Source organism: Nerophis ophidion, linkage group LG01 (assembly GCF_033978795.1).
Source record: "Nerophis ophidion isolate RoL-2023_Sa linkage group LG01, RoL_Noph_v1.0, whole genome shotgun sequence".
Lineage (NCBI taxonomy): Eukaryota > Metazoa > Chordata > Actinopteri > Syngnathiformes > Syngnathidae > Nerophis > Nerophis ophidion.
This window is the reverse complement of record NC_084611.1, coordinates 16,498,246-16,511,380: the sequence shown is the minus strand read 5'-3', so window position 1 is coordinate 16,511,380 and position 13,135 is coordinate 16,498,246. Positions and strand designations below refer to the sequence as shown.

At 39.9% G+C, this 13,135-nt stretch overlaps 1 protein-coding gene across 1 annotated transcript in view; it reads left to right on the top strand.

The window, feature by feature from the left end:
- Positions 1-2,512: 2,512 nt before the first annotated feature.
- slc25a37 (solute carrier family 25 member 37) overlaps positions 2,513-13,135 on the top strand; it is a 36,969-nt gene continuing 26,346 nt past the window's right edge. The window contains exon 1 of the mRNA XM_061897304.1: positions 2,513-2,836. Within this exon, the coding sequence (XP_061753288.1) occupies positions 2,621-2,836 (216 nt within the window). The 5' untranslated portion in view covers positions 2,513-2,620. The remainder of the gene's footprint in view (positions 2,837-13,135) is intronic.

Below are 13,135 nucleotides of genomic sequence, written 5' to 3'. Positions count from 1 at the left end.
TCCGAGTTCTGTTTGTCAAGGCCAACGTTCCCGTAACCGGTCTGGCAAGTAGAAGGTTGGAACAAAGGTTGCGTAATAATGGTGATGTCATCATGACATGCCCACATTGACTGTTGCTTATCTTTATGGTTATTAGTTTTTGATCAGCATCATTTTAATTTTTCTGAAGGAATCAACAAAGTACTATCTATCTATCTATCTATCTATCTATCCATCTATCCATCTATCCATCCACGATGCTGACATGCTAACAGTTAGCATGCATCAAGTACCAAGATATATCACCTAAAAACGTTAGCAGGCTAACAGCTAGCATGTGTTTAGTACAAAGATGTTGGACTCGGAGGTGTACGGCTGTAAAATGAGTTTAAAAAGTTAGCGTGCTAACATTAGCCTGTTAGGGTGAGACAGCCTAACCTGCAGGAGCCCGAGCCTCTAACCTAAACCCTCTATTCAAAGCTTTATGGTAAACAAATTCTTACCGTATGATGTCGCTAAAACATCAAAGTAGTAAACATGAGTGTGCAGTCAGGTCGAGACCCCGATGAGGACGACGAGCATACAGATGAGCTTCCCTGGGACGGGTTCTCACAATTTTTGCAGAAATTATTTGGTTATGCACACTAATTGTTACAGCAGCTGTCCGGGTGGCAGGTCTCAGACAATCATGAAGGTGCTTCTGCTGAATGTGGAGGTCTGCGGTTATGAGGCCGGTTGGATGTACTGCCAAATTTTTTGATACGGCTAATTGTAGAGAAATTAACATTCGATTCATGGGCAACAACTGGATGCTCCCTAAAAACATGTAGCACCTGTGGCATTGTGCTGTGTGAAAAAACTGCACATTTCAGACTAGCCTTTTATTGTGCCACATCTGTGCAATAACCATGCTGTTTAATCAGCACCCTGATGTGCCACGCCTGTGAGGTGGGGTGGATTATCTTGGCAAAGAAGAAATGCTCACTAACACAGATTATGGACAAATGTAGCCTATTCTGCACTGTATATTTAATGTTATAATGGCCTTTTGATCATTTAAATCGCAATTGTTAGCCAATTAATCATGACTACTTTAATTAATTTATCATCATAAAATACCTGGTAAAAACATGTATTTATTACACTAAGATTAATCTAAATCCTAAGAGAAAATAATTTACTCACATTGTTTAGTATACATTTTAGTAATATTTTTAATGGTTGAACGGCCTTTTCATATATACTTATATATTTTATAAGTTTTTAAATATAAATTGTTTTTATTATACGATGAACCTATTTATTGTATGCAGTATTCTGTACATTTTTGTTTCAATATTTTGGTAACATGTTATAAAGACCTGTTTCTGAAACCGGTAACAAAAAAAAAATGAAAACGCAATGTTTAGTCCTAATCATGAGACGAAAAGTCATAATTATGAGATAAAAAGCCATAATTATGAGACAAAAAGTAGAATTTACGATATAAAAAGGCATAATTGTTAGATAAAAAGTCAAAATTAGGATATAACAAAATATGTGTGTCTATATATATATATATAGATGAATATATTTATATATATATATGAGTATATATATAGAATATGTATATATAGAATAAATATATATTGAATATATATATGTATATATCTATTTATGTACACAGTATAAAATATTTATGTGTATATATATATATAGTATAACATATTATATATAGAGTGTATATGTATATATATATATTGTGTATATATATACACTGTATAAATATATATATATTGTGTGTATATATGTATATATATATATAGTATAAAATGTATAGAGTATATATATATACAGTATAACACACACACACACATATATATATATATATATATATATATATATATATATATATATATATACATACCGTAAAAAATATATGCATATATATACAGTATGAGTATACGGTATTATATATAATGAATATTATATATAGAGAGTATATATAAATATATATACAGTAGAAAAGATTATTTATATACATGAGAACATATATATATAGAGTATATATATATATATAGTGTGTATATATATATATATAAAGTGTTTGTGTATGTATATATATATATATATACACACACATAATAGTATATTATATACTATATAACATAACATATATTTTTGTATGTTTATGTATGTATATATATATATATATACATAAACATACAAAAATATATGTTCAAAATATTTATGTATATGAGTAAATGACTTTTGTAAGAATGACAAAAAAATGGCATTTTTGTGTTTTTTTTCCCCACATTATCTGAGAACATACGCTGTTTCATAGCAACCAAGCCCACTTTATCAGTTGGTGCAGGACTGCGTGATTAAACTCATTCAAAAGTCTCAGCGAGACACGAGACAGGACGTGGAAGTGACAGGCGGGACACAAGTGTCAAAACACCTAACTTCTCATTGGCCACCGCCGTCCTAGAGCCCGCCCCTCTCAGCCACCACCTGCAATGCCATTGGTCCCTTTTGTGCGGGATCCCCGCCTTTAGGCTGTGACGTCACTCGGGTGGCAAGCGTCGGCGACGATGTTGTGGCTGTCCACGCCGCCGACAACTATCTTTACGGCCGACACCGTCCGCGGCGGTGTGGAATGAGGGTGAGCTCGTCCACGCATGGAGTTGTGCCGGCCACGCTGGAGATGTCGCAGCCCGCCAGCCAAGGCGGCGAGCCCGTGAATGTGAGCGACGACGGCGGGGGCGACTACGAGAGCTTGCCGCCCCACGTCTCGGTGACGACGCACATGACAGCGGGCGCCGTGGCCGGAGTGCTGGAGCACACCGTCATGTACCCCGTGGACTCGGTCAAGGTAACGGACGCGCGGCTCCCACGTTCGACACACGTTGACGCGGCTTCGCACTCCCGCGGCTGCGTCGCTAACCAGCGTTAGCTTTAACCTGCTTGACCGCAGTTAGCTTGTCAACATTCAGCCTACGCTAGCGTAAAATCTTCATTACTTTTATGTCTTTTCCTGTCGCTTAAAATGTCTCGCTTTTTATTGTCAGTAAACTTGATAGTCTCGCTAAAACCAGTCGGGGAACTAAGTTAGCGTTATGTAAAATTGTTTTTCCTGGGCTTACTTTAAAGGCCTACTGAAATGAGATTTTGTTATTTAAACGAGGATAGCAGGTCCATTCTATGTGTCATACTTGATCTTTTTGCGATATTGCCATGTTTTTGCTGAAAGGATTTAGTAGAGAACATCCCCGATAAAGTTTGCAACTTTCGGTGCTAAGAGAAAAGCCCTGCCTCTACCGGAAGTCGCAGACGATGACGTCATATGTTGATGGCTCCTCACATATTCACATTGATTTTAATGGGAGCCTCCAACAAAAACAGCTATTTGGATGGAGAAAATGTCAATTTCCCCATCAATTTGAGCGAGGATGAAAGATTCCTGGATGAGGAAATTTAGAGTGAAGGGCTAGAAAAAATAAATAAAAAAGGCAATTGCAGTGGGAGTGATTCAGATGTTATTAGACACATTTACTAAGATAATTCTGGAAAATCCCTTTTGCACCTATCAACCACCGTAGATTGGACCTTTAGTTTAGCGTCATGACTTAAACGCCTACTGAAATGAGATTTTGGTATTCAAACGGGGATAGCAGGTCCATTCTATGTGTCATACCTGATCTTTTTGCGATATTGCTATATTTTTGCTGAAAGGATTTAGTAGAGAACATCCACAATAAGGTTCGCAACTTTCGGTGCTGAGAGAAAAGCCCTGCCTCTACCGGAAGTCGCAGACGATGACGTCTCATGTTGATGGCTCCTCACATATTCAAATTGATTTTGAGCGAGGATGAAAGATTCGTGGATGAGGAAATTTAGAGTGAAGGGCTAGAAAGAAAAAAAAGAAGATTGCAGTGGGAGCGATTCAGACACATTTACTAGGATAATTCTGAAAAATCCCTCTTGCACCTATCGGCCACCATAGATTGGACCTTTAGTTTGACGTCATGACTTAAAAGCCTACTGAAATGAGATTTTCTTATTTAAACGAGGATAGCAGGTCCATTCTATGTGTCATACTAGATCATTTCGCAATATTGCCATATTTTTGCTGAAAAATCCACGATAAAGTTCGCAACTTTCGGTGCTAAGAGAAAAGCCCAGCCTCTACCGGAAGTCGCAGACGATGACGTCACATGTTGATGGCTCCTCACATATTCACATCGATTTTAACGGGAGCCTCCAACAAAAACAGCTATTCGGACGGAGAAAATGACAATTTCCCCATCAATTTGAGTGAGGATGAAAGATTCGTGGATGAGAAAATTTAGAGTGAAGGGCTAGAAAAAAAAATAAAAAAAGGCAATTGCAGTGGGAGGGATTCAGATGTTATTAGACACATTTACTAGGATAATTCTGGAAAATCCCTTTTGCACCTATCAACCACCGTAGATTGGACCTTTAGTTTAACGTCATGACTTAAAAGCCTACTGAAATTAGATTTTGTTACTTAAACGGGGGTAGCAAGTCGATCCTATACTTGATCATTTCGTTATATTGCCATATTTTTGCTGAAAGGATTTAGTAGAGAACACCCACGATGAAGTTCGCATTTTTCGGTGCTAAGAGAAAAGCCCTGCCTCTACAGGAAGTCGCAGACGATGACGTCACTTGTTGATGGCTCCTCACATATTCACATTGATTTTAATGGCCATTAATTTGAGCGTGGATGAGGACATTTAGAGTGAAGGGCTAGAAAAAAAAAAAAAAGATTGCAGTGGGAGCGATTCAGACACATTTACTAGGATAATTCTGAAAAATCCCTCTTGCACCTATCGGCCACCATAGATTGGACCTTTAGTTTGACGTCATGACTTAAAAGCCTACTGAAATGAGATTTTCTTATTTAAACGAGGATAGCAGGTCCATTCTATGTGTCATACTAGATCATTTCGCAATATTGCCATATTTTTGCTGAAAAATCCACGATAAAGTTCGCAACTTTCGGTGCTAAGAGAAAAGCCCTGCCTCTACCGGAAGTCGCAGATGATGACGTCATATGTTGATGGCTCCTCACATATTGACATTGATTTTAATGGGAGCCTCCAACAAAAACAGCTATTCGGACCGAGAAAACGACAATTTCCCCATTAATTTGAGCGAGGATGAAAGATTCTTGGATGAGGAAATTTAGAGTGAAGGGATAGGGAAAAAAATAAAGGAGATTGCAGTGAGAGCGATTCAGATGTTATTAGACACTTTTACTAGGATAATTATGGAAAATCCCTTTTGCACATATTGGCCACCGTAGATTGGACCTTTTAGTTTGACGTCATGACTTAAAAGCCTACTGAAATGAGATTTTCTTATTTAAACGGGGATAGCAGGTCCATTCTATGTGTCATACTTGATCATTTCGCGATATTGCCATATTTTTGCTGAAAGGATTTAGTAGAGAACATCCATGATAAAGTTTGCAACTTTTGAAGCTAAGAGAAAAGCCCTGCCTCTACCGGAAGTCGCAGACGATGACGTCACATGTTGATGGCTCCTCAGATATTCACATTGATTTTAACGGGAGCCTCCAACAAAAACAGCTATTCGGACGGAGAAAACGACAATTTCCCCATCAAATTGAGCAAGGATGAAAGATTTGTGTTTGAGGATATTGATAGCGACGGACTAGAAAAGAAAAAAAGGAAAAAAAAACGCGATTGCATTGAGACGGATTCAGATGGTTTTAGACACACTTACTAGGATAATTCTGGGAAATCCCTTATTTTTGTTTTGTGTTGCTAGTGTTTTAGTGAGTTTAACAGTACCTGATAGTCGGAGGGGAGTGTCCACGGGTGTGTTGACGCGCAGTGTTTCAGAAAAGTCGACGGCAGCTTTATGGACATGGAAAGCTCAGCTGATATCCGGTAAGAAGCGACTTTTTACCACAATTTTCCCACCGAAACCTGCTGGTTGACATTTGGTTGGGATCCATGTCCGCTGTGATCCATAATAAAATTTCACCTCTGTGAATTTTAAACAAGGAATCACCGTGTGTTTGTGTGGCTAAAGGCTAAAGCTTCCCAACTCCATCTTTCTACATTGACTTGTCCAATATTAATTGAACAAATTGCAAAAGATTCAGCAACACAGATGTCCAAAATAATGTGTAATCATGCCGTTAAAGCAGACGACTTTTAGCTGTGTGTTTGTGTGCAGCGCTCATACTTCCTAACAGTCCGTGACGTCAAGCGTACACGTCATCATTACGCGATGTTTTCAAGAAAAAACTGCCGGGAAATTTATAATTGCAATTTAGTAAACTAAAAAGGCCGTATTGGCATGTGTTGCAATGTTAATATTTCATCATTGATATATAAACTATCAGACTGCGTGGTGGGTAGTAGTGGGTTTCAGTAGGCCTTTAAGTCCTGACGTCAAACTAAAAGTCCAATCTACGGTGGCCGATAGGTGCAAAACGCTCCATGCTTGGGGTGGATTGTTCACAAAATCAACTTCCATTCATCCATCCATTTTCTACCGCTTATTCCCTTTGGGGTCGCGGGGGGGTGCTGGTGCCTATCTCAGCTACAACCGGGCGGAAGGCGGGGTACACCCTGGACAAGTCGCCACCTCATCACAGGGCCAACACAGATAGACAGACAACATTCACACACTAGGGCAATGGTTCTTAACAGGAATGGGAATTTTCCGCAGATCCATGGAATTCCGCCGATTTTGGCGCCGCCAGCCAGGGTCATTTCTGTGAATTGTTTAAATCCGGGGAGAAAATTGTAAGGGGGGGTTAGGTACTCGTGGTTTTTGTCTTTGCGTTGACCTAGTTATCAGTACAAGGCAGAGAATTCAGGCGAAAAATATAATGCCAATGTGTGAAGGCACCAGATTGGCTAGCTCTACTATCAGCTGACAACATCAACCAATGACATTGCCCGTTGTAGGCGTCTGCACGCGTCGTTTGCCGACAATATCTAGTCCATCCATCCATCCATTTTCTACCGCTTATTCCCTTTCGGGGTCGCGGGGGGCGCTGGCGCCTATCTCAGCTACAATCGGATATCTAGTCCCTGATCCTCAATACCATGAATTGATTAACGTGGACCCCGACTTAAACAAGTTGAAAAACTTATTCGGGTGTTACCATTTAGTGGTCAATTGTACGGAATATGTACTGTACTGCGCAATCTACTAATAAAAGTATCAATCAAATTATTGTGAGCGTTTCTGAACTCGTATTCTGTTTATATTGGTTGTGTTTATCGGCGACTAATCTGGAAAGAAAACACAGTAGCTCTCAATTAACACGTTTCTTTATTGACAAAAAAGTTTCAGACATGGTTAAGCTTATTCAAGATAGGAATGCTTCATTAGCGAAAGATATCGATAAGGGCGTGAGAAACAGGTGGAACTGGGCATGGCTCGATATATCTATCAAACTGAAGGTGTAGATTAACAACAGATTTTGACTCAAAATAGCAGGAAATGCATCCTAGGCTAACATAGATTTCAAAATGTTTCTGGGGGGGCATGCCGCATGACCCCCCCTGGCAGGCGGTGTTTTAGGATTAAAAAATGTTCAGCTAATTTTGTAAATCTTCATTCCCATCCATGTCTTAACCTTGTTGGAGGTACCGAACCCCACCAGTTTCATATACGCATTTACCGAACCTTTCTTTAGTAAAAAATATATATAGATATTTTTTTCATATTCAAGTAAAAGTTATACGTTTTTTTTACTGGTGCACAAAATGAACCATGCATGAACATCACCTTGTTCAAAGAAGAAAACCGACACAGTGCATGAACTCACTCCGATTGAAACAAGTTGAAAAACGTATTTGGGTGTTACCATTTAGTAGTCAATTGTACGGAATATGTACTGTACTGTGTAAACCGTACTGTTTCATATAATGTATTCCTTTTCAATTTGCTAGTAAAAGTTTCAAATCGATCAATCCATTAACCTGCAAATCAGATGGAAAAATTAGAGGGAACATTGTTTAGGGCATGGGTGTCAAACTCTGGCCCGCGGGCCAAATTTGGCCCACCATGTAATTTAATTTGGCCCTTGAGGCAATATCCAATTAACATTGGAGCTGGCCCGCCGGTATTATAACACCACATTCACCGCTAATACTCATACATACCAACCCTCCCGATTTTCCCGGGAGACTCACGAATTTCAGGGCCCTTGCCAAAAATCACCCGGGGCAACCATTCTCCCAAATTTCTCTCGATTTACACCCAAACAACATCATTGGGGACGTGCCTTAAAGGCACTGCATTCAACGTCCTCTACAACCTGTCGTACCGTCCGCTTTTTCTCCATACAAACATTGTGTCGGCCCAGTCACATACTAAATGCGGACTTTACACAAAAACAAGTGAATGCAAGCCATACTTGGTCAACCGCCATACAGGTCACACTCAGGGTGGCCGTATAAACAACTTTAACACTGTTACAAATATGCGCCACACTGTGAACCCACACCAAACAAGAATGACAACCACATTTAGAGAGAACATCCGCACTGTAACCCAACATAAACACAACAGAACAAATACCCAGAATCCCTTGTAGCACTAACTCTTCCGGGATGCTACAATATTTGAAAATCGATTTTGCATGTCACTATAAAGTTATACAAACCTTGCTCGTTCAATATTCAATGCAAAACTTGTTTGGGTCCCTGTTAAAAGGTTAATTTGTTCAACCTTGGCCCGCGGCTTTGTTCAGTTTTAAATTTTGGCCCACGCTGTATTTGAGTTTGACACCCCTGGTTTAGGGGTATCCATAATACGCTGGTAGAGAGAACGTTTTATTTACACGATAAGTCGAATGTGTCTTTACCTCCGTGGCGGAGGCTATGCCGAACCCCTGAGGCCGACTCACCGAACCCCTTGGGTTCAATCGAACCCAGGTTATGAACCACTGCACTCGGGCCAATGTAGTGTTGCCAATCAACCTATCCCCAGGTGCAGTTGTAGTCGTAATGATTTGTGCAGTCCTTTGAGACGTTTGTGATTTGGGGCTATATAAATAAACATTGATTGATTGATTGATTGATTGATTGATTGATTGATGGAAGTGGGAGGAACCCGGAGTACCCGGAGGGAACCCACGCATTCACGGGGAGGACATGCAAACTCCACACAGAAAGATCCCGAGCCCGGTATTGAACCCAGGACTATTTAGGACCTTCGTATCGTGAGGCAGACGCACTAACCCCTCTCCCACCGTGAAGCCCAAAATCAACTTAAAGCCCATAATATCAAAAACAGTAGTGCCGCAACCTACGAGCTCTTAACTCAAGACACTTGTATATCAAATCTCCCTGTGAAATGATTTGAAGATCCTTGCAATTGGTGCTTGGCACCCCCAAACTGCACACTTTTAAAATGCAGCATGCCTTATTTGTGTTTATTAAAGTATTTACCGTATTTCCTTGAATTGCCGCCGGGGCGCTAATTAATTTAAAACCTCTTCTCACTCCTGCGCTTACCAAAGGCATGCGGTAAAAGTAAGCATGCGCTAATTATTTGAAAACCTCTTCTCACTCCGGCACTTACCGAAGGTATGCAGTAAAAATTTGAGTGTGATGTAAGCTTGGACCTTAAAGGCCTACTGAAACCCACTACTACCGCCCACGCAGTCTGATAGTTTATAAATCAATGATGAAATATTATCTTTGCAACACATGCCAATACGGCCTTTTTAGTTTACTAAATTACAATTTTAAATTACCCGGGAGTTTATTGTTGAAAACGTCGCGGAATGATGACGTGTACGCGTGACGTCACGGACTGTTAGGAAATATTAGCGCTGCGCACACACACAGCTAAAAGTCATCTGCTTTAACCGCATAATTACACAGTATTTTGGACATCTGTGTTGCTTAATCTTTTGCAATTTGTTCAATTAATAATGGAGAAGTCAAAGTAGAAAGATGGAGTTGGGAAGCTTTAGCCTTTAGCCACACAAACACACGGAGATTCCTTGTTTAAAATTCCCGGAGGTGAAGCTTTACAATGGATCAGAGCGGTCAAGCAAACATAGATCCCGACCAAATGTCAACCAGCAGTTTTCGGTGAGAAAATTGTGGTAAAAAGTCGCCTACTTACCGGAGATCAGCTGAGCTTGTGCCGTCCATACAGCTGCCGTCGACTTCCATCAGACACTGGCCTCAAGACACCCGTGGACAAACCCCTCCGACTATCAGGTACTATTAAAGTCACTAAAACACTAGCAACACAATAGAAAGATAAGGGATTTCCCAGAACTATCCTAGTAAATGTGTCTAAAAACATCTAAATCCGTCCCAATGCAATTGCTATTTTTTTTTCCACTTAATTTATTTCTTTTTTTTTTCTAGTCCGTTGCTATCAATATCCTCAAACACAAATCTTTCATCCTCGCTCAAATTAATGAGGAAATTGTCGTTTTCTCGGTCCGAATAGCTGTTTTTGTTGGAGGCTCCCATTGAAAACAATGTGAGGATGTGAGGAGCCCTCAACGGGTGACGTCATCGCCTGCGACTTCCGGTAGAGGCAGGGCTTTTCTATTAGCGACTAAAAGTTGCGAACTTTATCGTCGATGTTCTCTACTAAATCCTTTCAGCAAAAGTATGGCAATATCGCGAAATGATCAAGTATGACACAAAGAATAGACCTGCTCTCCCCGTTTAAATAAGAAAATCTCTTTCAGTAGGCCTTCAAAGCCTACTGAATAGCTCTTAATCTTCTTCCCTTTATGCTATTTCAAATTACCGGTATTGAAATCAGCCTCCTCCATTTTGAAAATGATGACAGGGGAAGTGTCACTCGTGACGTCACAAATTTGACCAGGCATGTGCTAATTATTTTGGGATGCGAGTTTGACCCGGCAGTAATTCAAGGCAGGCGCGTATTATATGCCCTGCGGCAATTCAAGGAAATACGGTAATTATTTTTTATTGGGCATGGGTTAGTGCATTTGCCTCACAATACGAAGGTCCTGAGTAGTCCTGGGTTCAATCCCAAGCTCGGGATCTTTCTGTGTGGAGTTTGCATGTCCTCCCCGTGAATGCGTGGGTTCCCTCCGGGTACTCCAGCTTGCTCCCACTTCCAAAAACATGCACCTGGGGATAGGTTGATTGGCAACACTAAATTGGCCCTAGTGTGTGAATGTGAGTGTGAATGTTGTCTGTCTATCTGTGTTGGCCCTGTAATGAGGTAACAACTTGTCCCGGGTGTACCCCGCCTTCCGCCCGAATGCAGCTGAGGTAGCCTCCAGCGCCCCCCGCGACCCCGAACGGAACAAGCGGATGGATGGATGGATGGATGGTTTTCAGAGGAAACACATATATATATGGACTTGCAAAACGTAATAAAAAGAAGGTAATTACATTGGATCTTATTACAAAAAAATAGTATATTTCTATACTTTTTTCTTTTGAATAAAATCCAGACATATCTATCCATCTATTTATACATATATATATATATATATATACATATATATATATGTATGTATGTATGTATGTATATATCTTCCTCAGTTTGGCGTACATTTTTGTCAGCATTTCTCGTGCGAAATATGCCCGGCTTGGCAACTGGAGAACAGTTTTGATTGTACTCAAAATTGTTTGATTAACTCAAATGTTTTATCAAGACGCATACATTTGTCCAAATGTGGCCAACATTGTGGGTTTCCTGGCCATGGTCTACGTCGCTAAAAGAAACATCTTTAGAAGACAATCCCTCTGCTATCTTCTGCTAGTTTTTTTAATATAAAAATCGCCCGCTTGAAAATGCCTTCTCTACTACAACTCCCGTCGTCATTTGGAATGTCTGTTGTGATTTCCCTTCCTGGTTCCATGACCCGCCCTATCTTGCTTCTGATTGGCCTAATCTTAACCAACCGTGACTCATCAAAGTAAACAACAAATCAATCATGGATGTTCTTATACATGCAAGCACGTCTTGGAAGGAGGAAGTGGAGGGGTTTACAGTGTTGGCGCTTGGAATCTTCAAAATGGCCATCAGGTCATAAATACGGGGTCCCAGGGACCCCATCAGGTCATAAAAATGGGGTCCCACAGTAAATTTTTGGTGTCCCACTTTTTTGTAACTGTTTTGAAAACAAATGATATATGTCTACATTATCCTTTTATATCTCCCATTCTATATTGTGTTTTGGAAAAAGGTTGTCATAAACGTTACTTAATACATTAAAAAAATAACACAAAAAAAAACAAATGCAGTATTTGTGATCGATAAAACTTTCGTCGAATCAAAATTGAGTAAATTGTAACGGAAAGTTCATTTCTTTGAAGTTGACCAATAATAAATAATTAATAATTTGACCCGGCAATAATACCATATTTTCTGGACCATAGGGCACACCGGATTTGAATGGTCTATTTTTTAAAATCTTTTTTCATATTTAAGGGCGCGTTAAAGGAGTCATATTACTATGTATTTTTTTCTAAATGTAAAACACTTCCTTGTGGTCTACATAACATGTAATGGTGGGTCTTTTTGTCTAAATGTTGCATAGATTGTTTAACTGATCATCTTCAAGTCGCTTTCTGACAGTCGCTCCAGGATGCGCCGTTTTGTAGGCGGTCTTACCTACGTGGCTCACCTTCGACAGTGTCTTCTCCCCGTCATCTTTGTTGTAGCGTGCAAGGACGGGAGTGGAAGAAGTGTCAACAGATGGAGCTAAGTGTTTTAATGACATTCAGACTTTACTTCAATCAATAACAAAGCAGCATCTCCTCATCCGGAAACAACCACACCAGTAATGTGTCCTGTAAAAAAATGTCCTCGGGTGAATAATGTAAACTCACTACACCAGTATGTTTTAGCGCTTTCATGGCAAGTTTACTGACAGATATATGTAAGAACTTTACATTAATTTATATTAAAAATGGCACTAAAATATTTACTACTAAAAAATGTTGATACATTTTTGAGCGCCGTGTGTAATTTTCTATATATTCAAAGGAACGTTTAAAATGTTAGTGTTGTTTAGTTGAGACTTATCTCTTATTGTTGACTGCCAACTGCTGGTCACACTTATAATTACACACTGTACCAAATAAAATAGTGTCGTGTCCCAGAAGAGTTGGGACTGCAGAGAATTCTGGGTATTTTTTCT